The 27517-nt window shown below is 38.0% G+C and overlaps 1 protein-coding gene across 3 annotated transcripts in view; it reads left to right on the top strand.

Moving 5' to 3' along the window:
* RESF1 (retroelement silencing factor 1) overlaps positions 1-27005 on the top strand; it is a 27312-nt gene extending 307 nt beyond the window's left edge. The window contains exons 2-6 of one of the 3 annotated variants that reach the window (XM_029953357.1): positions 1016-1109; positions 2930-3123; positions 17898-22944; positions 24091-24174; positions 26572-27005. In XM_029953357.1, coding sequence (XP_029809217.1) covers positions 17955-22944; positions 24091-24174; positions 26572-26735 — 5238 coding nt within the window. In that variant the 5' untranslated portion in view covers positions 1016-1109; positions 2930-3123; positions 17898-17954 and the 3' untranslated portion in view covers positions 26736-27005. Of the gene's footprint in view, positions 1-1015; positions 1110-1495; positions 1597-2929; positions 3124-17897; positions 22945-24090; positions 24175-26571 lie in introns of those variants that run through there. The other 2 variants (XM_029953358.1, XM_029953359.1) reach the window with 2 other exon arrangements.
* Positions 27006-27517: the final 512 nt, after the last annotated feature.

Genomic DNA, 27517 nt, shown 5'->3' with positions numbered 1-27517 from the left:
GCGCTCGTGGTCCTGCGTGCGGCGCGGGCCAGGCCGGGGCCAGCCGCGGACGCCGAGCCCGAGCCGGAGGGCGGCGCCTCCTGGGTGTTTCCTTTAAATCGCCTTCCCTCCTTGCGGTGGGGGTCGGGTGGGAGAGCGGGTACGCATTTTGTTGAACTACGGGGCGGTGGGTGTGAGAGTACCTTCTGTGTTTAATTATTTCCTGTCGGCGGCGTGAAAAAAAATCTGTTTTGCATTTACTGTTCCTCCAGCGTTGTCTTCCTCCCCACCTCCATCATGCTGACCCTCCCTAAACGGAATGGCTCGGCTTGTCCCTGCAGCTGGCCCGCGGACGCCTCTGTTCCGCGATGCTTTCCGTTCCTCAGCAGTCGTTGGTTTTTAAATGCACAAGTGCCTGTCGATTTTAGGTGTTCTCGAGGGAGGCGAAACGCTCTAAGCAAGTGTCCTTAGGGTCTTGAGTTCAGCAGCAACCTTTGGGGGAATCGTTTCAGTGAAAGCAGTTTATTTGTAGTAATCCGATTCACCTTGGGGTGCGTTTGAATAGGTGGAACGCAGAGCTTGTTTGGGGATTTTTCTGCTTAATGTTGGCTCTAAATCGTATGTTTTAGTCTTTGTTAACATTCACGAGTGTTAAGGTTTTAGTTACTTTTCCCCTCTGTACGGTCGGATTCTCTTACTCTTGCAGTAAGGAAAATTGCTGAGATAAAGTATTTCTGTTTCGGAATGGTGGGGCAGTAGTTAACCTGGAGGACCGCACTGGAATTCTAACTTAAAATAGCGAGTGGTATTTTAGGCCACACCTAGTTTCTGTTTCTATTCTTTTGCACACCTAATAAGTTCTGTAAACTTAGTTATGTTTTTGGTGCAACCTTAAAGGAACACAGTTTTGCACAGCAGTGTCCTATCAAGTAAACAGAAAAGCATGTGCTTTTATTATAAAGGAAGTTTCATATGAATAAGAATATAGTTTGTTTTAAATTATAATTAATTACAAAATGTTTCTTGCTCTTCCTAGGACCAAAGAAGTACAAACACTGTGTGAAAGGGGACTGACGTGCTTGGAGGGAAATGGGAACATACACAATAATAAAAGACTAACTTACTTACAAGTAAGTATGTTACCTCCAAGTAGCCTGCCTCTGATCTGTAATGTGATTAAATTATTAATGAACTGAATCAGCATCGGTTAAACTTAAATGGACACAGTGAATTTGATGACAAAGCTTGAGGAGAAATATATGGTTGACATAGCATAGAGAATTCAGTTGTTAATCTTTGCAGGATAAGGAAGAGTAGATTATGGGAGGTGGCTGGTTCAGGTTACTCAGAGGTCCACTTAGGACTGCTTTATTTTTTAATTTTTTTAAGTTTAATTAACTCATTTATTTTTGAGGGAAAGAAAGAGAGGGATACTGAGAATTCCAGGCGCCCTCTGCCCTGTCAGCACAGAACCGGAGGTGGGGCTTGATCTCACAAACTGACATTGTGACCTAAGCCAAAATCAAGAGTCAGATGCTTAACCGACTGAGCCACTCACGGCCCCAAATTACGTGAGTTTTAATCATAACACACTGTGACAGCTCCTGTCTGTGGGTGGTAAGAACTCTATACATTTTAATTGTTGTCCTGTTAAGAGGAAAGATATTTTATGGCCTCAGACAACATGTCTAATAGTAAATTCAGTATATTTGTTTAAGGTCTCAGTTTATCTGTTTTGTGTTGATTAAACCCTTTACTATAGATCCTGTTGTAGGTTGTGGTTTTTTTTCTTCTTCTTTTTTTTTTTTTAACATTTATTTATTTTGGACAGACAGAGCTTGAACCAGGCTTCAGGCTCTGAGCTGTCAGTCCAGAGCCCAACGTGGGGTTCAAACTCACGAACCGCGAGATCATGACCTGAGCCGAAGTCAGTTGCTTAACCGACTGAGCCACCCAGGCGCCCCGATTGTGTTTTTGTAAGGAAGTACTAGACACAACTCTGGTTTTTGCCTGTAGGCTTAATTTGAAATCACGAATATCTCCATGAAATTCTTAATCCAGGGCATATTTGCCCCAGAGCCTCGTTTTTCCATATTACTGTGTGATATATAGACTCCCTTCCCACTTAGATTATCGATGTCTTGTAGAAATAGGAACCTAAATGTTTAGAGAATTGATCTTGTTTAACTTTTAAAATATTTTTTATTTATTTTTGAGAGAGAGGCAGGCAGAGTGCGAGTTGGGGAGGGGCAGGGAGAGAAAGGGAGACAGAACCTGAAGCAGGCTCCAGACGCTGAGCTGTCAGCACAGAGCCCCACATGGGGCTCAAACTCATGAGTGTGAGATCATGACATGAGCCAAAGTTGGACGCTCAACCAACTGAGCCACACAGGAGGGGCCCCTGATCTTTTTTTCTAAAAAGGTACTTATAAATGTGAATTTCAAGGTTTTTTTGTGTGTGTAACCAGGCCTTCTCCACCCTCTTGCTCATTCCTCCCGTTGAAACAAGGGTGGAAAGCATTCAATTTGAGATAAAGAGATAATGGTTTACCAACTCTTGTCTCTAGAATGCAAGTTAAAATTTACTTTGTAATAAGTCTTGTAAAGAGAGAAGTAATTGTGTAGACTTGGAGGAATTCTAAATGCTTTGTTGGGAGGCAGCATTGTACTGTGTATATTCTTGAGATTCTAAGTGTGCTTGTAAATTGAAGGGCAGTGTTACGGGCTGGCCTGTTGAGGTAAATGTAATAAGACATTCGCTTGTAGTTCTAATGACTGCAAAGATTGAATGACATTCACTGAGATTCCCTTGAGATGTATTAAATTATAGGACTTCACTGTAAATTACATCTTCAATTTATGGTTAATATTGCAAAGTATTATAAGAAATTATATTGTCCACCTTACATTTTAAGAAACAAGTCATAAGCAAATAATTTTTTTTTTCAAGCCCCAAAATGTAATTTACTGGATCACATCATTTAGAAGTTCAAAGAGCTCAACCTTCATGTTTGGCTGAATCCAGCATCTGAATCTAAGGAAAGAATATTTTTAAGACTTTTGAGACACTCCGTCTTTGAGCTCTGGTGTCTTCAGCATTGACCGGGCACACTTTTCTTCCTTGAGTGGCTCCAGCATCTCTAGGTATGTATCCAGTCACCGTGAACTTAGATAGGCCTTTTATATGGTTGCTCTACCATAAGTCTATAATTAATTTCATTGCCTTTCATTGGGTCATGTACCCATGTCTGTGCTAATAACAGGGAAATACTATGTTTGGTTTTTAAACTACAGTTTAGAGATACGGTTCATATGCCATATTCATAAAATTTGATTAGTCCATTTACAGTGTACAGGGCTTTTTTTTAATTGTAGAGAGAGAAAGTGCACTTGTGTGTTTGCGTGAGTGGGGGAGGTACAGAGGGAGAGGGAGAGCGAGAGAGAATTTTCCGCAGTCTCCACTCCTAGCTTAGAGCCAGATGCCTGGGGCTTGATCCCAAGACCCTGGGAACTTGACCAATCTTAACCAACTTTAAGACACTTAACCAACTAAGCCACTCCAGCACTCCCTACAGTGTAGTGGTTTTAAGTTATGTTCACAAGGTGTGCAACTATCACTACAATCAATTAGGACAGTTTCTTTACTCCCAAAACAATCTCCATGCTCATTAATGGTGTTGATCCAGAAGATGATGAACCTATAAAGCAACCAAAAAAAGTTTATTTTGGGTCTTAGGCACTGCAGTCTGGGACACAGAGTTGACAAAAGCCAAAGTAAAGTGCTGTGACCAGTGGGGAGTGCAGACTTATATAAGCAGAAGGCACAAGGTTATATAACTTGTTTTGGAAGAATAAGGATTGATGGGTGCTAGCAGAGTTGAAACTAAGTACAATACCTGATTTGCTATTTGGTTAACAAGAGTTAACATTATCTCTATGTCAGTCCAAAGTAGGAGGATGTGTTCCAGGAGGTGGTCTAGTTGCAATTGACAAAAGTCAGAACTTCTGGTGTTCTGAAAATTAAAACTGGAGACAAGCCTACACCATACTTTTGATATTCATCTGACTCTGCTTAGAGTAGCATTGTTTACTCTGTTTTGGAATCTTCTTTCACAAATTACTCCCCCCTTCCCCTTATCCCAGACATTCCTAGGCAACTATTAATCTAGTTTCTGTCTCTAGGTTTGTGTATTCTGAACATTTGAATTAATATTGTGATCTTTTATGACTGTTCTCTTACTTGGCATTTTGTTTCCAAGGTTATCCATGTTGAAGCATGTATGTCCTTCACTGCTTTTTACTGTCAAGTAATAGTCCGTTGCATGGATATGCCACATTTTGTTTCTTTTTATCAGTTGGCAGACATTTGGATTCTTAACCACTTTTTAGCTACTATGAATAATGCCACTGTGAGCATTCATGTGCAACTGTTTGTGTAGATATACATTTTTAATTCTCTTGGATATGTACCTACAAGTAGAATTGTGCCATCATATAACTATATTTGATCTTTTGAGAAGCTACCAGAGTGTTATTCAGAGTGATGAACCACTTATGTTCTCAGTAGCAAAGCAGAAGAGTTCCAGTATGTCCACATCTAGGGTAAACTTTTGTCTTTTTGTGGTATGCTACTGTGGGCTTTTTTTCCTGCTTTTTAAAATGTGTATGTGTGTGTGTATATATATATATATATTTTTTTTTTTTTAAGACTTTAAAAAATATTTGTTCATTTTTGAGAGAAACAGAGCGTGAGTTGGGGAGGGACAGAGAGCGAGCGAAAGAGAGACACCCACAGAATCCAAAGCAGGCTCCTGGTTCCGAGCCCTCAGCAGAGAGCAGGCTGAGAGCAGAGAGCCTTACCCAGGGCTTGAACCCAGGAACCGGGAGATCATGACCTGCTCTGAAGTCAAATGCTCCACCAGCTGAGCCATCCAGATGCCCCTGCCACTGTATTTTTTATTGCTTTCCCTTGATGGTTAATGATGTTAAACATCTTTTTATGTGCATTTTGATTGTATATCTTTGGAAAAAATGATTAAGAATCTTTGTTTACTTTCAGTTTGAGTTGTCTTTGTATTGTTGTTACAAGAGTCTTCATTGAATTCTAGTTCTTTGCTAGTGACTAAATGTAAGGGTTTATTTTTAGGTTCTCTTCCACTGATCAGTGTCTATCCTGTGTCAGTACCACTGCATGGTTTTGTTATCATAGTATTAAGCCTTGAAGTTGGAAAGTGTGAGTCTTCCAACTTTACTTTTTTCAAAATGAATTTCAGGATCAAGCTCTCAATTTCCAAAAAGACATCTGGGATTTTGGCAAGAGATGCCCTGAATTATAGATGAATTTGAGTGGTATTTCCACCTTAACAGTATTAAATCCTTTAATCCATTGAATGTGGGGTCTTTTCCCTTTTTTTAGGTCTTCAGTTTCTTTCTTGTTTAATCTCTGCATTCATCTTGGGGCTCTAATTCAAAATCCTGAGGTCAAGAGTTACATGCCCTTCTAACTAAGCCAGGCAGGTGCCCTAATATTTTTAGATTTATATCTTGTTACTGTGTTTTTAGAATTATGATACTTTTTCTTCCTTCCTTCCTTCCTTCCTTCCTTCCTGTCTTTCTTTCTTCCTTTCTTCCTTTCTTCCCTTTCTTCCCTTTCTTTTCTTTCTTTTCTTTCTTTCTTCCTTAACCCTGTGCCCAGTAATAGGGCTTGAACTCCCCATGCTGACATCAAGAGTTGCATGCTCTACTGACCCAGCCAGCCAGGTGCTCTTGGTCTTTAAGTTCTTACAGCAGTGTTTATAAATCTTTCACTTTTCTGAAACTTACTCAAAGTGTTTGATCCTTTTTAATTTTACTGTACTGAGGTTGTCCTCCAGATTAACTGTTGTTTAGAAATACATTTGGCTTCTATATATTGAGCTTGTAGTAGGCAAATGAGCTAAACTACTTTATTAGTTGTGTTAGTTTATTAGTGGATTCCTTAAAGTTTTCTATATACAAGATTATATCATCTGCAAGTAGAGATAGTATTCTTCATTTCCAATCTGGATGTCTGTTATTTCTATTTTTTCTTTTTCCCTGAACTGCCATGGCTAGAACCTCTAGTACAATATGGATTAGAAGAAGCAAGAACAATGGGGGCGCGCCTGGGTCGCTCAGTCGGTTAAACATCCGACTTCAGCTCAGGTCATGGTTTCACTGTTAGTAAGTTTGAGTCCTGCTTCAGTCTCTGGGCTGACAACTTGGAACCTGGAGCCTGCTTTGGATTGTGTCTCTCTTGAGGCTTGAACTCAGAAACCACAAGATGATGACCTGAGCCAAAGTCAGATTCTTAACCCACTGAGCTACACAGATGCCCCTCTAGAGTGTTTTTACCATGAAAAAGAGTTGGATTTGAAGATGCATTTAATTTTCATCCGTTAGAACCTTCTTGTACATCTACTAAGATGATCAATCTCTTTATAGGCCTACTTAGATTTTCTGTATCTCAAGTCAGTATCGGTCAGTGTGTCTTTGGAGTCTTTTGGGGTTCTTCACTGAACTCCACTGTATGTGTGCGGGGAGGTTCCCCCCACACCAACAACAAGCAATTCTCTTGGGATACCAGCTGGGCATCCTACCATTCTGACACTATACCTGGAAGGTAGCGTCAGATTCTACAGGTTAAGGGCTCAGTCCCACAAGACTGCCTTCACCCCTACTTAAGACACCAATCACAAGCCCCAGTTGTTCCTGTGCTTCTGACCAACGACTACTGATTAGAGGTTTTTACTAACTTCCCTCTTTGGACTTCAGTCACAACTCTCGATTGTTACCTTACTTCTAAGTGGCTATAGATCGGAGGTTTCTACAACCCCTTCTTTGGAATCTATTAATTTGCTAGAGAGGCCAATGAAACTCAGAGAATCATTTTACTTACTAGGTTATTGGTTTATTGCAAATGAATTTAAAGGATATGAATCAACAGTCCTAGAAGAGCTGATAGAATGAGGTATGTGAGAAGGTGTGTGGAACTTGTGTGCTCCCTCAGAGTGTGCCAAAGTCCTCAAATCTTCATGTGGTCACAGACCCAGCAACCTTCTGAATCCTGTTCTTTATAGAGTTTTTATAGAGGCTTTATTATAGTCATGATTGATTAAAAACATTAGCCAGTGATTTAACCTCCAACTCTCATTCCCTTCCTGGAGGTAGGGGAGGACTGAAAGTTCCAACCCCCTAATCACATGGATGGTTCTGCCTGCCCCCACCTTTTGGGGCAGTCTAAAAGTCACCTCATTAACCTAACAAAAAAGGCAGCTTTAGCGCTCTCAACACTTGGGAAAACATAAAGATTTTAGGAACTCTGTGAGAAATGGGAACAAAGATCAAATCTGTATTTCTTAGTATAAATTATGGTATCACAGGGAGTTTGTTTTTTTCATCCAGATTATCAAATCAATTGGCATATGGTTGTTCATAGTATTTTCTTTGTTTTCAATGAGAAGTTGGTAGTAGTGTCTCTTTTCTGATTTTAGTAATTTGAGACTTTTTTTGGTCAGTCTAGATAAAGGTTTATTAATTTTGTTGATCTTTTCAAGGATCCAAGTTGTAGTTTTGTTCCTTTTCTCTATTTTTGTATTCTCATGGCTACAAATTATGACAGCAAAAGATACAGTATAGGACCAACAGAGAAAAGAAATGCGTAGGTAAGGTCTGTAGAGGTAAGGTAAATGCTTCCGAGACTGAATGAACATGCCATCTCTGTAGCTACAGTCAGCAGGGACAGATGGTGTCAGGAAGCATTTATATACATACATTAAGAATCCTTTTTTTTTTTTTTTAATTTTTTAAGTTTATTTTTGAGAGGAAGACAGACTGAGTGTGGAGGGGCAGAGAGAGAGGGAAACAGAACCTGAAACAGGCTCCAGCCTCTGAGCTGTCAGCACACAGCCCAATGAGGGGCTTGAACTCTGACGGAGATCATGACCTGAGCCGAAGTCAGACACTTAACTGACTCAGCCACCCAAGTGCTCCAGAAATCCTTTTTTTTTTTTTTTAGTATTTATTTTTGATAGCACTAGTATGGGGGGGGAGGGGCAGAGAAAGGGAGACAGGATCCCAAGTTGCCAGCATAGACCTGAAGCTGGGCTCACTAATCACGAGATCATGACCTGAGCCCAACTCTAGAGTCACATTTAACTGACTGAGCCACCCAGGCACCCCATCAGTAGAAATTCTTTAGGACCCTGAAGAATATTTATGTAGGTTGTATCAAATCTGCTTCTGCATTTAGTTTTTTGCCACGTGTTGTTCTGGTTGAAGTAGTTGAGGGTGTTTATTGGACGTCAGAAATTTACTCAAGTATGTTGCTTTCATTATGGCCATAAAGATTGCCACAACTTCTGTTGGTTTTTACATTTTGCTTCTACATAACCATGTTACTATACAAGGTGTTGTGAGTAAGGTGGCTTATAGCATGGAATTGATCAGTTCACAATTGAGTGATTGTCATTCCTTCTCACCCACCAAACCTTGCAGAGCTCTTTTATGCTAGTTGGAGAAGGAAGACAGTACATAGACCTAGGGGATCAAGGTTGGAGGAGTAGGCAGAAACTAGTACTCTTAATTTCCCTCAGGCTTGGTGCTACCTATCACCCTCAGTCAACATACTGCTGGCCAGTGGAGGATCTTAATCTACGGACTCTTAGAAACTCTGAGCAGCTGCTAATTTTGGGAGTGAATGCTTTTGGGAATGGTGTCCTTTGGGCCAGGGTTTGTATACTTAATTCTGTTAGTCATGATTTCCATTGATTTCTTCTTGATTAAGGGAAAGCAGAATTTCTTGTATGCATTTTCTAGACTACAGTTATGGTTCTGAATTTAACTGGATCTGTCATCCCCTACCAAGACTCTGCTAACAAGAAAGTGGATTCTGTCCTGTAGGTGTCTCTGGTACTTCCTTGTATCATTAGTCTTAACCTTTAGTTTTATAAAACCTGGATCTTAACTGCATGCCAACAAAATGCCTGTCTTGGTGTTCTTGCAACCCTCCAAACAAAACCTGGAACAACCAGAGTAGACACTAGAATGTGGCCTATACTGACAGAGGTAACTAATTGGATGTAACAGTTTCAAGGTTTCTCTTTAGGTTTGTTCAGCCTGCTTTTATGGCAACTCTTTGGTTCTGTTCAAAGAGTTTGTCCATCTCGAGAAGCACAAAATTGGCTCATTCTTATTGTGACAGCGGTATTTATACTCCTAATACACTTTGTACTCCAACAACATATTGCAATTTAGGTAGCTTATACTTCCCTGGCAAACTAATCCTGTGTATTTGAGGCACTTGTCAGGGATTTCTAGATATTTGAGACTACCACCTCTCTAATGAACATGGTTTCCTTAAGGTGGTGGATACCTGGAGCATTGTAAAATGAGTTGCTAGGCAGAACTCCAAGGAGGGCTAACTGACTTTTTCATGTGTGCTCTGTGATATTTAATTCCCATTTTAGGGAATAATACAACTATAAAGTTAGTTTGAAATTTGTCTCTGACCTCTGTTCTTGAGGCATAAGAAAGTAGTGTAAACTTTCTAGGTTTAATGATAGTCACGTGCATGGTCATGGCCAGTCATGATGTGGTATATGCGAGCCAACACCCAATGCTGTTCTTAGATTAATCAATGAGCAAAATTAGAGCAATTCATTTCCCACTCCCTTGTTCTTCCAGGGAGAAAGCCATGTGATTCTCATTGGTGAGCCTTAATGATACCTTGGATGTTAACTTGCCTCCATGTGGGGAGGCTGTGGCCTGACCTCCAAAAGGCCTGATCATTCTGCCAGGGGTCAAGGCCAAGTCACTCTTTTCCAGTGCTGCCTAAGAGAAGGTAGTTAGGGCATTTGATTGAGTGTCCTGTACTTCTGAATAAAATTTGTAGCAGGACACATGTAAGGAGGAGGGTAGAAATGTAGGGGGGGCAGCTTCCCCATGGTACTCTGACCTTTGTCTACTCACAGGCTAAATAGGCAGAGCCCCCGACAGGTCCTTCTAGAACAAAGGTTGATAACCTTTGTGAGAAATAGCCACAGGGATGTTTTTTTCCTACTGCCCTATTGTCAGTTGAGCACAGGACTTTACCGCCTCCCTTATCCTTGGGTTATATAATTGCCAGCTACAAAACGGCTGCAGTTGAGAGTTGACTTCTCGGGCAGCCTGTGTTCTCAACCACCTTGGGATCACTCTCTGGGAATAGGGACAACCGATGTTGGTTTTTCTGTGTGAGAAATTATATATGAAGTTACACTTTCTTTCTCCTTTCTGTCTCTGGCAGTATGGACAGCTGTGATAGTGGGATTTCTAGCCTTGCTAGCCTCGGCACTATTGCCTGGCTTCATTCATTTGTTGTGAGTTACGTGTGATCATGTATTTAAAGCATTCACTGCAGTTCTTAACGTATTTTAAGTTCTCAAATGTTAGCTGTTACAGAATTGTATTGTAAATAATGCAAAATTTAGAATTTTCTTGAAAGCCTAATTCAAGGATTGATAGCGTAATTTCTCCAATGACTAAGGATATGAACAGCCATTGGTAGAATAGTAGGTTGAGAAAGTCCTGATACTTTTGAAATTCCTTAAAAGTGCATTTTGTACAGAAGTGTTGGTATTCTTGGTTTTGTTGATGTTATAGAAACATCTATAGCTTTTTCTAATGCAAACCAGTTTTTCAGTGAAAAATACTGGCTTTCCTTGATTTGACCACATCAGCTGACACTCCAAATAAACTTTAGTTTGTGGAACCCATTAGAAGTCAAACTTAACAAGCCATAAGGGAAAGTTTTACTTCGAAATACCAGAATGGTTTTAATGTTTTTCAGGTGTGAGACAAGTATATTATATTTCTTAAATTCTATGTTTTTGAAGAATTAAAATATTTACAGATGAAATCATGTGATGTTTATGGTTGACACAGATCTGAAGGAATAAGTGGGGACTTTTCCCATCTGAAAGTTTAAATAGGGAGTTCCTTTTAACTTGGTCATCAGCACTTATAGATTATGTTTATTCATTTAACATTATTGAAGCTTGCTGGACGTCTAGATTTACATCTTCTGGGTTGCTCTAAGATAGTCTTCTTTTATGCCTACCATCTTGTCTATTAAAAGCATTATCTTTCACTTTAATAATGTTCTGGTTTTTTTGATAAATTAACAGTCACCCTTATATATAAAACAATTCTTATGTGGCTCCATTTGTCCTGTTCTATTTCTTAAAATTTCATCTGACCTGTAGTAGGCAGACCATAATGTAACCAGTCCACTTTGATAGAGTTCTGTTCATGAGTGCGTGTGCTTGTGTGTTTGTGTTAAGATAGATACTAATATTATGATTCCTCCAATTAACCTCCAAGGTTAATTTTGCTTTGAAATTTCTGTAATAAGGCTAAATTGCAAATAAAGGAATTTGCTGGGTTGGAGATTTTTCTTTTTGTAAGTTTATTTTTTGAGAGAGAGCGAGCAGGAAGGTGCAGAGAGAATCCCAATCCCACGGACAGTGCAGAGCCCAATGTGGGGATTTGAACTCAGAAAGCATGAGATCATGACCTGAGCCAAAATCAAGGGTTGGATGCTTAATGAGCTACCCAGGTGCCAGTGCTCCAAAATTAAAAAAAATTTTTTTAAATTTTTTTGGTTAAAATTGTTAAGACTTTTCATGATGGCGTATAAAGAAACCTCCATGGAATCTCTCTCTAGGGTAGGAGTATGTTAATTATGACTTTGGATTCCCCCAGTTTGGGTCATGGCACTTTTATCAGCGTCAATATCCAAGGGCTGCTTGAGGGCCTCCACATCTTATCAGCATCAACATATTAGTATTAACCTATACATCAGACTGCAAAGGCTGCCAGATGGGTGAGGTTGGTAGAGCCAGTATTCAGAATTTGCTAATTAACTTACAGCTAGTCATAGCAAGGATGTTCCTAGAATTTCCCATTACTGAGTGTAAAAACCCAGCATTTTGGTAGTTTGACACCAAACTACTGGCCTGCTTGCTGATCCTTTCACCACTTAAAAGTACCCTAACTGTTGTGGGCAAAAAGGAGAGAGCCTTAAACCTAGAAGGCAATCAGTGGACCAATTATTTATTAGCCTACAACTTAAGGTACTCTGTTTTAATCCCTAGACACAAATGTGTGTGTATATAATGTATTCAGTACTTCTCTTTCCTTGTTGATTTTTTTTCTGCCAGTTTATTCATTATTGCAAACATAGAATTGACATTTTCAACTCGTGAATTGCCTATTTCTCCCTTGTTTGTATTTTTGCTTTTTTAATTTAAAAGCTCTGTTAGGTATTTTTATTTTTTATTTTTTATTAAAAATTTTTTTTTAACATTTATTTATTTTTGAGAGACAGAGACAGAGCATGATCGGGGGAGGAGCAGGGAAAGAGGGAGGGAGACAGGGAGGGAGGGGGAGAGGGAGACACAGAATCAGAAGCAGGCTCCAAGCTCTGAGCTATCAGCATAGTGCCCAACACAGTGTTCAAACTCACAAACTGCGCGAGATCATGACCTGAGCCGAAGTCGGATGCTTAACGGACTGAGCCACCCAGGCGCCCCTTTTAGGTCTTTTTAATTGTTACAAATCTTTTGTTGGATTGACCCTTTTATGGTTATAAAATATCCCTCTTTATCTTTAGCAAGGTTTGTTCAGTCTGTTTTGTCTGCTAATTAGCATAGACCTTCTATGTTTCTTGTAGTGGCTGTGTGCATAATATGATCTCTTTCTTATTCTTTTACTTTCAGTCTATTTATATCTTTGGATCTAAAGTGTGTCTGGAGACAGCATTTAGGTAGCTTTTTTTTTTTTTAAATCTAGTCTGACATTCTTTTGGGTTGTTCAGTCCATTCACATTTAATGTTACTGATGTAATATGTGGGATTTATGTCTATTATTTATACTTTTGTTATCTAGATCATGTATCTTTTTTTCCTCCCTTACTATCTTCTTTTGCATTGAGTATTTTCTAATGTACATTTTAATTTCCTTAGTAGTTTTTGTCCGTGTATATTTTGTGGAAGCAAATTACCTTTAAAAATCATTTTTATTTGTGGGGCGCATGGGTGTCTCAGTCAGTTAAGCATTCAACTTTGGTTATGATCTCACAGTTCATGAGTTTGAGCTCCGCATCAGGCTCTGCACCCACTGTGTGGAGCCTCCTTAGGATTCTTTCTCTCTCCCTTTCTGCTCCTCCCCTACTTGTGTGCTCTCTCAAATAAAAAACTTTTTTAAATAATAAAAATCATTTTTATTTGTGCCATTAAAGATGTTAAACATTTAAAATCTGATTTATTATACTTTGGATTTTAAACCAAACTAAAAAACTGTCACTGGTGTTGGAGATAGCGAGGTGAAGAATGCGGGGTGCAATCAGGTTTATTTGTTTTTGAATCCTGTCAATCCTAGAGTATGTTTGAGCATGTGTGGATGACTTAATCCCTGAGAGCCTGATTGATACCAGGAATACAAAGGGGAGTAGGATTTTTAAATGTAGAGATTTGGTAGGAGGAAGGTCAGCTCTGTCACTGGAGATGCATATTACATTTGCAAGGGTGGGCTTTATAGATATGATCATGGGAGAATGATGGATGGTGCTATTTTTTCCGCTCTGAAATAAAAGCAGCTGAGTTAGGGCAGGGGAGTGTATGTGTGGGTTGGCGTGGCTGGGGACCAGGGAAGAGAGAAGAGAAGAGGCCTTTAGAAAATGGGGGGAAAATTCAATAAAACAAAGTAAAATTGTTGAGCAGTGTTAAGTTTGATGTTTGTGTTCATGAAGTAAGATCAGTCTGTTGGCTTGTGTGATTTTCTGCCCCATGACCCCCCCCCCACCACCACCACCAAGTTTCAGCTACTTCTGTGCAAAGGAGATCCTTAAGTTCAGCCATACTTGGGAATTATCAGGTAAGCACCATGGCTGTCAAAGGTGAGGGTGATGATGGAGTGGATAGTTTGGCAAAAAGTTAATTTTTTTAAAGAGAAACTAAAATGGTAGACCGTGGAAATCTTGTCTCTGGTAATCTCCATTACAATAAGGTTTTAAAAGATTTAACTCCCTCCCTCTGAATAAGTAGTTCAGGGAGGATTTTCCAAGCTTCAGTTGTCTGTGCCAGCAAAGAAGAGAGTAACCCCAAATTATTTACAACAGTTGTTTGCTTTCATACCCATGGGCTCTGTATTGGTCCTCCAGGACTGTCCTGATGTAACTACAGAGTGGGTAGCTTAAACAACAACTTTATTTCTCACAATTTATTTACTTATTTATATTTTTGAGAGAGAGAAAATGCACAAGTGAATGAGGAACAGAGAAAGAAGCGAGGGTCATCCAAGGCGGGGCTTGTGCTCACCTGAAGTGGGGCTTGAGCTCACAAATCATGAGAATCATGAGAATCAGATGTGAGCTTAAGTCAGATGCATAATGACAGAGCCACCCAGGCACCCTATGTTTCATAGTTTTAGAGTCTGGAAGTCCAAGATCAGGGTGTTTAGTTTCTCCTGAGGCCTCTCTTCTTGGCTTGTAGTCAGCTTCCTTCTGTGTGATCTCACATGGTCTTCACCCTGTGTGTATATGCCTCTCTTATGAGGACCCCAGTTCTGTTGGATTATGGCCCTATCCTTATCCCCTCATTTAGACTTAATTACCTCCCTAAAAGGCATGTCTTCAAATATCGTCACACTGGGGATTAGGGCTTCACCATTTGGATTTGGTGGGGAGAATGATAGAATTCAGTTTGTAACAGTGTCCTATCAAAGTACGTAGAAGAACTAAGGGGAGTTTATTAGGCACCATTAACTCTAGTAGAAAAGCTGTTTTGTATTATGCTACTGCCTGATCAATTTTTTTTTCTTTTTTATGTAAACTGCCCTCAGCATGGGATTTGAACTCACAGCCCCAAGACCAGGAGTTGCATGCTTTACCAACTGAGCCAGCCAGATGCCCCTACTCAGTTGTATTAAGGAACTTTTCTGAGAGAAAGCATGTGAGGAATATACAGCTCGCTCGCTCTCGCTTGCTCGCACACTCTCTCTCTCTCTGAGATCTGTTTTCTATTCCAAAAGCATACATACCTTCTTCAGTCTTGTATTTCTTAGTGAGAACCCCATGACCCAAAACTTGATAAATGTAAAAGATCTGTAGACCATTTTGGGTTTAAAAATTTTTTTTTAATGTTTATTTGTTTTTGAGAAAGAGAGAGAGGCAGAGAGATAGCATCCTAAGCAGGCTCTGGGCTCTGAGCTGTCAGCACAGAGCCTGACACTCAGGCTTGAACTCAGGAACCATGAGATCATGACCTGAGGTGAAGTCAGATGCTTACTCAGCTGAGCCATAGGTGCTCCTGTTTGGGATTTTCTACATAACCTCTGTGAATAGTCAGTTTTATGTTTTCTTTTCCAATTCTTATGCTTTCCAGATAGATCTCCAGTACCATGATGAAAAGAAGGTGCATTCGTGTCATGTTTGTTTTATTGTCAATATAAATGTTTGAAGCTACTATTTATCAAAATTAAGGAAATTTATGTTGTTGGTTTGCTATGATTGTTCTTCTAATGAATGAATATTGAATTTTATTAAGAGCTCTTGCATCTGTTAAATTTATCATCTGGGGCCCCTTAGTGGCTTAACTGGTTGAGCATCCTACTCTTGATTTTAGCTGAGGTCATAATCTCCTGGTTTGTGAGTTTAAGCCCCATGTTGGGACTCTGCAGTGACATTGTGGAGCCTGCTTGGGATTCTCTCTCCCCCTCTCTCTGGCCCACCCCTGCATGTGCTCATTCACTCTCTCTCTCAGATAAATAATTATTCTGATCAATTTTCAAATGACAAACCTTGTATTTTTGAAGTAAAGCCAGGTTGATCATAATAGGATATCCTTTTCATAGGTCACCCCCATTTGATTTGCTGCCATCTTGTTTAGGCTCTTTGCATTTACCTTTCTGAGAGAAAGTCTTAATTTCCCTTCTGTTCAGAATTCAGATGATAGCCTCAGTGAATGAGCTCTGAAGTGTTCTTTCTTTTATCCTTTTAAAGAAGCTGTATTGGATTGTTTTCTTTCATGAATGATTGTTGGAATACTCCAGCAAAGCCATACGGGCCTGGCATTTTCTTTGTGAAAAGAGACTTAATTATCAGTGTAAGTTCTTTAAAGAGATGTGGTATTCTTACTGTGTCAATCCTGGATAGGTGTATTTTTTTCAAAGAAATTGTCTTACACCTAAATTTGAAATGTATTAGAATAAATATTATTTAATGTCCTTGGGGTCTAGTGGTAGCCTCTATTCCCAATATTGTGCTTTTAAAACTTCATGTTTGGTATTGCCAGAGGCTTAATGATTTTTATTCTTTTTAAAGAATAAGCTTGTGACTTGTTGAATCTCTACATTTTATTCATTATTTTATTTCACTGTCATCATTTTTTTCTTTCCTTGGGTTAACTTCTTAGTCTTGTGATAAATACAAAGATTGTTTCTCAGTTATTCATTCATTCATATGAGTGAATTCATATGAATTTAATGAGTGAATGAATGAGTGAATGTTTTTAAGTAATCTCTACACCCAGGGTGGGGCTCAAACTCCATGAGATCGAGAGTCACGTGCTCTACCCACAGACCCAACTATGCACCCCTCCCCGTCTTATTTTTAACATATGTTTATTTATGCCAAAATTAGTGTTAGGTATTATGTGAACATGGGGATAAGAGCATGTTATGGGCTGAATTGTCTATTCTCCTATTCATATGTTGAAGTCCTAACACCTAATGTAAGTATTTGGAGGTGAGGCCTTTAGAGAGGTAATTAAAGTTAAATCAGGTCATAAGGGTGGGGCTCTGATCCAACAGGGCTGATGTCATAAATTGAGGAAGAGGCACCAGAGAGCACACTGTCTGTTTTTAGTTATTTGGCAATTTCCTATTTACTTTGTTTTCTAAAATATCTAGATTGATTCCACTGTAAATTAATACTTTGAAAATTGAGATGTTTTTATGATTCAGCTAGATGGACATGTTGGTAAAAAATTCCATGTGCACTTGGGAAGAATATATATTCTGCAGTTGGGGTGTGCTATTAATATGTTTAAGTGTTTTGTTTTAATTGGTCTTTTCTCATTTACTGTGGTTGTAGAATTGACCATTTTTAGATTTATCAGTAGCTGTGGGTGAGAGTGTAAGTTATTTTAATCTTTTTGGAAGTCAGTTTGTCATTGTTATTGAAAATAATTTTAATGTTCCTTGACACATTGATTTCACATTTAGCCAAAAATGTAAAGTATAAATACAAGAATGCTTAGTGTGGGAAAGCTTACAAGTGCAAAAACTTTATCTGCCAATAGAGGACTGGTTAAATAACAAAGTGTATGTTACGCAGACAATGAGGTTAATATATCTGTAGTGAAATGATGTATCCTAGGTATAGTGATGAAAATGAGTCAAAAAGATGAGATTTTCTTAATGTATTTGTTTTTTACCTATAAAATTGTCTGAAAGTGGAGGTAAGAATAGATACCTCTAGGGAATTAGACAATGGGGATAAACAATACGGACTTTTTGCCATGTGCTTGAAGTTTGTTCTGTTTCAGTAAGCCTGAGTTACTTAGAATAAAAGAACCTGTTAAGATAAAAGTAATTGACACTAAATGGAACAAGCAAAATACTATATTATGTAGAATGAATTCCTGTAAAACACCCCATAAATTTTATTGATAACTTGCCATATTTATTGTCACCTCCTCTTTTGCTCTTTGTTTCTCTTTCCCAAATTAAAGATGAAGTTTTGACTGGTCAGAGGTTTCTGGATTTATGATAGATGTAGCATTGCTGTTAAGGCAAACTAATTTTCTTGAATTTTATGTAGACAAAACAAATTTTTAATTCAAGATCTTTATTTCCTACAGATTCCTGACATTCAAAACAACTGACTTTTAATACACTGCTACTACATCAAATCAATAATGAATTGGAATGCAAAACCAGAGAATGTCACCCTACGACCACTTTATCCTAAAAAGCAGTCATCATTTTTGGAGCAGGCTTTTATAAATACATTTAACACAACATCTCAAAGTTCTTTAAATTATCCTGGACATAACCAAGGAGCATGTGTGTTTCTTAGAAATTCAAATCCAGTTTCACAGCCACTGCTAAACAGGAGAAATTATACAGCTCCTCAGCAAATCCCTATTTCTGATACACATAATGGGAGAGTTGTGGCCTCACAAACGTCAGTAGAAAGAATCACATATGCAAATAAAGGATCCAAACAACTAAATCACAACTTGCAGATGTCTTCAGGAATTACACAAAATGTATGGTTGAACTCACCAATGAAGAATTCTGTGCTCTCTCATACAGGGGCAACTGTTTCTCATCAGACTAGTTTTGGAACTAATATACCTAATATACATGCACTACAGAATCAATTTGTAACATCAGATACCTCTTCTGTACAGCTACAAATGATCCCCTCTAATTCTTCAAGAGTTCCTATAACTTATCAGTGGACCCCAAGAGTTAACCCATCTGTATTAGAACGACAGGTTGACTGGGCCCAACAGTATACATCCAGTGGAATTACTCATCCAGATTATAGAGCACTTCCAAAGCAATACAGTTATACATCACGAAGTGTTTCACAAGATCCTACCCTTCAGAAACAAAATCCTATGCCATTCACATCACTGCAAATTAAAAATAGTCACCCTCCAGATCCTCCACAGATTTTACAGTCAGAGCAGACTGCATCTCTACAGTCTTACCAATATGTAGTTCCTCAAACTGACAGAAGACCTCCTCCTCCTCCTTATGACTGTAGATACGCAAACCAGCCTTTGCCCAGTACTCAGCATGTTATTAAACAGGCTTCTCTGGAAGTTCCTCAGAGTCCAGAAATGCACTTACCTGAAATGAGGAAAGACGTTTCTAGAAGCTTTCAACAGCATTGGCAAAACATTAATGAAAATGTCAGCACAGTTGGAAGTTCCTGTAACTTGAAAGTAAACACCAATGTCATTCAGCCTTTCAATGAACCTGTTAGATCTGTGGATGCTGTTCAGACTCTTGCTCAAAATAGTCAAGAGAGAACAGACTCTTGTGATCTAACTTCAAATCAAGTACTGGACACAAGTGTCACAGAAGAAAAGTTAATGAGGGATATTAAAAGATTAGCAGAAATAAAAAAGAAGTTTTTGGAACTTGCAAGGAAAGTCAAGATTAGTAAAAATCTTTTGATGGCAGTAGGTTGTATTAAAACAACTGATACCTCTCTTAGTGAATTAGCTCAAAATTCTGAATTGTCTCTGAAACAAACTGCCCAAATCCAGCCTGAATCACAGGTAACCCTAGTGACTCCAGAGAATAAACCAACAGTAATGGAATCTGCAAAAGAAACAAATACAGCACAGACTACAGTGGACTCCAGCATTCAGGACACCAATTGTGGAAATTTTAACCAAGTGAATTCTGTTTTACGAAATTCTGTCCGTTCAGAAAAATTTCCAGTGCCAGACCAGTTACAGGATTTGAAAGTTAGGACCTCTTTAAAGGCATCAACTGTTGAGCCTGCCCAGGCAACCTTAAATCACACCCAGATTTCATCAGAAAATGTCATTGTTGAGCTAAATGTGCCAACAAATTCTGAAACAGCTTATGTTCCTCAGTCTACATCCTTTGAGGAGTATGTTTCAAAATATCCAAATAAAAATTCGCTAATTCTCAGTTTACTTACGTGTAGAAATGAACCTCAGGACAAATTGGTTAAAAATGGTAGTGAAATTATACAGGGTTCTAAACCACATAGTTGTGAAGTTAGTCTAAATCCCCAAATAACTGATAACCAGCTGAATTTGAAAACCATGGATGCTCCAAGTCTTTGTAACACAAACACTAAGATTGTGGACAACTCTTTTTGCCCTGAGCATAAATCCTCTAAAAGTGACAGTCTCTTTTCCATGGAATTGTTAGCAACATGCCTTTCTCTGTGGAAAAAGCAACCTCCAGAACTTAAAGAAGAAAAACAGTATATTGAGTCAAGAAAAAACAGAACCCCAGTTGGAGTTTCAAAGCCTGTGGAATCCTGTGATAAGAGGCCATTTCCACTTGTAGGAAATTCTCAGAATAAGATGGTAAACAGCTCACAAGAAACAACTTTGTCAACGGTAGTACAGAATTGTGAGTCTTCAGGCACAACTAATACAAAGGGAACAGAACTTCAGGTTGCTGTAGTGTCACCATTAATTCTTTCAGATGTCAAAACATTGCCTGTCAAAGAAATAACAGCTGAAGCTTTATCTGAAACAGTGTATCCAGTTATTAAAGAAGGCAGTGTTTGTAGCTTACAGAGTCAGTTGGCAGAAAATATAAGTATTACTGCTGCTTTGAAAGCTAATGTTGATGAACCAGTAGCAGGTACTACAACAGACACCAAGGTGTTCTCACCAATTCAGAAGGAAGAGCAAAATGAGTCAATTATTTCAGAAGACACACCTAACAATCAAGGAAAGCCTAATAAGTCAGAACCAGATACCCACTACTCTGTCAGTGAACAGCAAGCTTCATACAAACCAAGGAAAAGTGATATTGCTAGTGATGATATGTTACATATTGACAATATTTGTTCTCTTGTTGAAGGTGATACATCATATAATTCCCACATAGCAAAGATGTTCAACTTGCCACCTTTGAAATGGGTTGAGCCACAGAAATCTTCTCTACCTAAGCAACAGGTCATAAGTAGTGGACAGCAAAAAGAACATATAGACAATGTCACTGAAAATAAAGACTTTGGTTTTCAAAATGATGATTTTTTAAAGTGTACAGATGTTTCACATAAAAAAACTGACCAGGCAGAATCGCTGGAACCTCCAGAATCATCTTTGAAGTATGTTGAAGCAAATAGTGGAATTTTAGTGGAAAGCAATTTGGAACATATCTTTAAAAAAGAAAATACAGCTAATGATATGTGTTCATCAGCACCTATCCAACAGGACAGTTGTCCTCAGGAAGTTGATGCAGCCTGCAATTACACTGCCCAAGATCCTACAAGAAACGAGATTCTTAATGATAGGACATCCATCTTATACCTACATGATCAGCTGTCAGAACTCTTAAAAGAATTTCCTTATGGTATTGAAGCTGTGAACACACATGAAGGTTCTGTGGCCCAACAAATAATAAACCAAATCTCAAAAGATCAAACTTGTGATAAAACTGATTGTGACTCCAAAGACCAAACAGACCAAATACAAATTACAATATTAAACTCAGAGCAAATGAGAGAATTATTTCCTGAACATGAAGATCAACTCTGTGAGGCAGACAAGTTGACAGAACATCAGAAAGGAGAACCTGTAAACAAAGAGGGGGGTCAGTGTGACCCACAACCAGATACAGATGGAAAGAGTCATGATCCTGTAGTGGATTCAGAGAAAGACGATGTCCGTTGCTGTGCATTGGGATGGCTCTCTATGGTTTATGAAGGAGTACCCCAGTGCCACTGTAATTCCATCAAGAACTCAACTTCAGAGGAAAAAGAAGGGAAAGAGAAATGTTCTCCTTTAGAGATTGACAATTGTGAGCAAGGAGAGAAAACTGATGGAAATGTCCGTGTTGGATGTGATAGTCCCCTAAATGACAACCCGAAGATTCCTTTGACTTTTCCAGATATGAAAAAGCATTTACCTGAAATAGAAGGAAGCAAAGATACAGATGATAAGCCCAAGACAACACATCATCAGTCACTGAGGACAGAACAAGAGTTATCAGGTCAGTTTTTATCTAAAGGTGATAAAAAACTCGATTCCTTGCAAAGTCACAAAAGGAAAGGAAAACTGAAGTTTCATGAGATAACTTTTCAGAGCAGTAATAAAATGACAAAATTTTCTCAAGAGAGCCTGCACCAGAAGCTCATGGCACAAAACTTACGTCCACTAAAACCAAAGGTGGGTTTTTTAACAAATAAAAATAAAGATATGTGTATGAAGAATGGTTCTTTGGTACAATCCACATCACCAGAGAAAATAAAATTGAAAGCTGGTGACATGAGACAAAAAGTCTTGGGAAAAAGGAAGTTAGATGATGGTGGCATACTTGATTCAAAGATAAAGAAGAAGAAACATGATAAACGAGAACATGCTAAAAATGTGGGAGATAGTACATTTAAGTTGTGTAATTTTTTGTCAGTCGCAAATGAAAGAGCCAGGGTTAAAGAAAAGACACTATCAAATGCTAAGTCCTCGGGCCCTAAAGATACTTCATCCAGAATCAGTAGAGTTCTGACACCAAAGGAGTATTTACAAAGGCAGAAGTACAAAGAAGCAATGGGTAGCAACACATCAAAGAAAAGTTGTGTGAGAAATGTAACGTGTGATTCTCAGTACATGAAGTCCAGTAAACTTTCCATGCAAGTAGGCAGTTGTGGGAAATCAAATGAGAGACACAATAGTAGTGTACAGGCTTCTAAAGAATCATTAAATATTTGTTCAAGCCATGGTAAAAACCTCAAATTTCACCATTCTGAGGAGTCTAAAATATGTATTTCAAGGAATGCAAAAGGAATAGTTGGTGGAAAGCAACTTGATAAAATGTTAGTTGATAAAACTAGATTAGACAAAAGTTTAAACAGTGTAAACAATGAGGTTGAATTCAGCCAAATGTCTCTCCAGTCAAAGGATCAAAGGAAACAGTATCTGAACAGAGTTGCATTTAAATGCACTGAACGTGAGAGCATTTGTCTCACAAAATTAGACAGTTCACCCATGAAGCCTAATAAAGAGAGGAGACCAGAAAATAAACGTCAACGCCTTGTGCCTGTGAAAGATGCCACAGAAAAACGAAGTATGTTGGAGTTTAAATTATGTCCGGATGGACTGATTAAGAATACAGATTCTGATGACACCCGGAAAGATCTGCAGCCATGTCCTAGCAAGGAGCAAGCACCTGTGCAAGGTCTGGTATGATTTTTATTGATCATGTCTACAACATTGTAAGGCATTGTTTTAAGTTTATCTTCCCCTTACTGTAAATTGTACTCAATTTGTACTTGATGACAAGACATATATAAAATTGTAAGGTTTACCAAATATGAAGATTTCCTTTTGCACCAAGAAGCCAATATTATGAAAAATGTTCTAAGAAAAGTGTTACACATTATTTCAATCTTTTGTTGATTCTCATATGGAATTGTGATGTCAAAGCCCTGTGAATTTGAAGCTTTGGTCCAAATATAAGGAGATAATAATTATATATTTGTGAAAACTTTTTATACATATGGAAATGGTTCAGTTTACTGTTATCTTTGAAGTGGTTGGTAACTGTTAACACAAAAAGTTAACCACTGTCCTGTAGTCTGCTCTTGACTTGGGAGAGCCATGGAGACAGTCTTATCCGGTATTAAGTTACCAAGTATAGAATAGAAGCATGGCTGTCCTTTGGCTGAGTGATAGAATTCTCAGTGTAGTGCCAGGAAGGAAGGAGAAAATAGATGACTAATTATTTGGGTTATGGACATTACGTATAAAACTGTTCAGAAATTCAGACTGGAAAAGTAAAGGATTTGAATGGCAATCTTAGTTTCTCCTGTGTTGTTCAGGTGGTATCTGTTTGGGTACAGGAAGTTACAATGTAAATGTAAGGTACATTGTCTTGGAAGGAAATAGGGATATATATGGTAAAAATAGATTGTAAAGTTTATCTTGTAAAGTATTGGTGATTTCACTTGGCCATATAAATATATCTTTAGCATCTGAGGCATGGGTGTAACAAGAACATTAGAAATGGGTGGGGACAATGGGAGTGACTTTTCTCTGTCTCATGTACCCTTAAATACCTTTAAATTTGTTGGTGTTTGGCGTAAGTGGGAGAAACATAATTCCATAGTAAAGATAAACTTTTAAAGTAACCTATTTTTCATTTATAAGATACTCAGACACTTGAAATGGAAGCATTTTTGAGGCTTCTTTTACACCTCCAGTTTATGTGAATATACTTAATGCTTTCTGAGATCTATTTTATGTTAACATGGCTTTCCTTCATTAAAGTACTAAAAGAGATGATTAGCAGTTTCTAGAGATCTGAAAATGAATATTTAAATAGTTTCAGGAATAAAAAGTACAAAAGAAGACTGGTTAAGAGGTGTAACTGAGGAGAAAAGGATGCCAGAAGCCAACCAAGAAATAGGTAAAATCCTCACGTATTTAAATTTTTACTTTACGTATTGGACACTTGGTCACACAGTAGCTGGACTATAGTTATGAAACTTGGGAAGTTTGATTTTTATCCATATTTTTTAAATGATCCAATGTATGAGTGGTAGGAAGATAATTTCCGATATTTACTGTCATACAGTGGAGAGGGGATCAGTCATCTATTTCCTGTTAACAAGAAAGTATTTCTCATCTTGGTGCATTAGGTAACTATTCTGTGTAGGACTATGCAGTAAATATTAGGTTTTGCAGATCCTAAAGTTTCCTGAATACTCAACTCTGACACTATAGTAAAAATGGCAGTAGAATAATAAATGAACGAGTGTAGGCTATACTTCAGTTAAACTTTATTTTCCAAATTGGGCTAGAGGGTTAGCCGTGCTTTGTTTGCTAGCTGCTGGGTTGGGTGATTAGCAAGTTTAATTCATTTAATTCTTAAAACCAGGTAGATGAGGATGTCCCCATTTTGCCAATGGGAGATTCGGTTATTTGAAATTCCATGACTAATAACCAAATAGGGACTTGAACTTGGTACCCTCTTTTCAAAAAGTTAATTGAGTATGGATTTTGAGTTACTTTGATGGTAAGAGACTGAGGTTTCTAGTTAAAATTTATTTGTTTGTGGGGAAGGGATTTGGGTTGAATGCCAACCAGAAAAAACTGAGCTCTCAGTATCCTATTTAGTGGAATGAATGTACTTTGTTTTTAGAGTTTTGTATTGAGAATTAGAAGCTAGGGTTCAGGAGTTTTATCTTAGTTTTGATTAATTGAATATGAAAAGAAAATTCTAAACCAGGGTTTAGATTTCCTTGATAATGGAGAGAAGCAGAATTTTACTGCAAACAATAAAGAAGCACATTTCTTAAAAAAGAGGAAGTGTGACAAAGTGGAGAAGAGAATTTAAAACAAATACACATAAGTGGGACTGTAGAAATTGAGTCCCGCAGAGTAAAGGTGCACATAGACAAAAATTAAGTTGAAGACTCAAGAAAGGAAGAACTGCACTCTTCATCAGAATAGGAAAACAGCTGAAAGAGGGCAAAATGAATTTTAAGAGTCCTAAGTGGAAAGCACACTTCCAAAGCTGGAACACAGGAATTCAAAAATTAGAAAAATGGAAATGTTCATTGAGATTGGATAAGAATGGTCCTTGGAAATAGAAGAAGCATTACATAGAGAAGGCGAGAGATATGACTAAAATTTGAATCTCAGAATACTCATAGCTGCCCGTGCAGATTGACCAGAGGTAAACAGCTAAAATGAGAGACATAAAGACAGCCACAAATAGGATGAGCAATAAACTGAAATTGAGTAAACATCAGTACTCAGAATCATGATGAAAAACCCACAGACTGGGGCACAAGCTCGGAATTCTGCAGCAAGGTAGAAAAAAGCCAAGACACAAAGTGTGAGATGAATCACTTGAGTTGTACCCAAAACGCCTGTAATATTGTATGTCAGCTATACTTCAATTAAAAAATAAATAATACTTAGAATCCAAAAAAAAGTCCGATGGAGATTCCGGGAAAGTGTGATAAAACAAATCCCAAGATGGAGAGCGTGAAGTGAGACAAAAACAAATGTCACAAACTCCCAAACAGATTTCAAGAAACATTTTAGATAATTATACATCTATGTTTTGTGGCAAAGGTTTGAGTGTAGATGGAGCAAATTGTGAAACTATCAAGTCAGGGTAAGGTACTGAGAAAAAGTAGCAGAATCCAGTAGAAAATGACTTAGGGACCCATCTCATCAGTGTTATACTGACATCATAAAGCTAATGAGTATGTACAAGAATTTGAAACATAAAGAACAAGAGGCCAGAATACTTGAGTTCCTAGGGGCCCCCCCCCCCCCGAAAAGTTAAAACAGTTATCCAGAAAGGGATGACTACAGTAGGAATGAAAACCAAGGGACTTCTATATGGGAATTGGCTACTGAGAAGTATAGGCATATCTAGAAATGCAGGAAATAGGAAAAGCTGGACCCATCAAAAAAATAGGCCAACACTACACTTAAATGATCTAACAAAAACAATAGACACGTCTTAGACTACAAGAACTTGTCCATTCACTGGTTGGAACTGGCTGGTTTGTGCTCTTTACATTGGTAGTTTAGAGAGCTGTTAAAAAGGTCACATTTTAATAGTGTGCAAATGATAGAACAAGATGGGATTTGAGTAGAGCATAGCCCCCAAAAGAGGCAAGATGTCCTATGTGTGTAATTTATAATTCATTATGTAGAAAGCCAGTTTGTCAAACTCCCATTATGTTATCCCAGAGAGCAGTGAAGGTTTTCCTCCATTTTAATTGATTGTATATTGGTCGCTAAACACTGAGTAATAAAGTAAACAAAATTTCTGTTTCCTTAGATAATGTTTTGGCTAATGCAAGACTCTCCAAGAGAAGCTTCAGTGCAGATGGATTTGAAACACTACAAAATCCAGTAAAAGATTCAAAAGCAATGTTTCAAACCTTCAAAAAGATGTATATGGAAAAGAGAAGCAGAAGCCTTGGTAGCAGTCCTTTAAAATAACTTTGAGGCTCGTTTTATTTGATGGTTCTGTAAGGGCACCAGAAAGTTTCCATCCACCATTTTCTTTTCAGAATATTTTGCTGGGAATACTCAGAATTGTCATGAAAAATCTCTTAGAATTTGGTTACTTACTTAAGTTATTTATCAATGAAATTAATTAAAATGGCTTGAGAACCTTGCTTGTGGGTACCAGACAGAAATAGATGGTATTTGTTAGCAAAACCATAAGGTATTGAATTTTGACATTATTAAACCAAGTTTTACCATTGATTATTTTGAAATGCTAACTATCAATCTTGAGGGAAGACTGTTCTCAGTTAAGGACTTGTTTATTTTAGCTGGGACTGTAAATATATTTTTATTTCTAAAGCCTGTTAGCAAAACTTATTTTTCAAAAATGCTCACTGTGAACGTCAAAGTATATTCTTAAGTATTTTATACCTAATTGTAAACTTCGTTAGAAGTCTTGTTTTGTACTTGTTAAGCTGAACATAATTTTTGGATAATGTTTAAACTTTACTTTTCATACTTGAAATAAACATTTATTTTTAAAAATATATATATGTGAAGTCATGGTTTGTGTTTCATTTTCTACCCCCACAACAGGACACCTTTTATAAGGGTGTTTTAAAAGGAGAAATGTTAAATTCAGCTGTCAGAAGTAAATATTTTCAGGTTGCATTCAGAAGAAGAGCAGACATGTTAGTAGGGTCAGGAATTTGAAGAAAGGGAAGGCAAATGTTTCTGGGTTTTACTTTATGACTACTAGAAATGTGTTGGTT

The sequence above is a fragment of the Suricata suricatta genome, chromosome 10 (assembly GCF_006229205.1).
Source record: "Suricata suricatta isolate VVHF042 chromosome 10, meerkat_22Aug2017_6uvM2_HiC, whole genome shotgun sequence".
NCBI classification, from domain to species: domain Eukaryota; kingdom Metazoa; phylum Chordata; class Mammalia; order Carnivora; family Herpestidae; genus Suricata; species Suricata suricatta.
The sequence above is the reverse complement of the archived record's forward strand: the minus strand, read 5'-3'. Positions and strand labels throughout refer to the sequence as shown.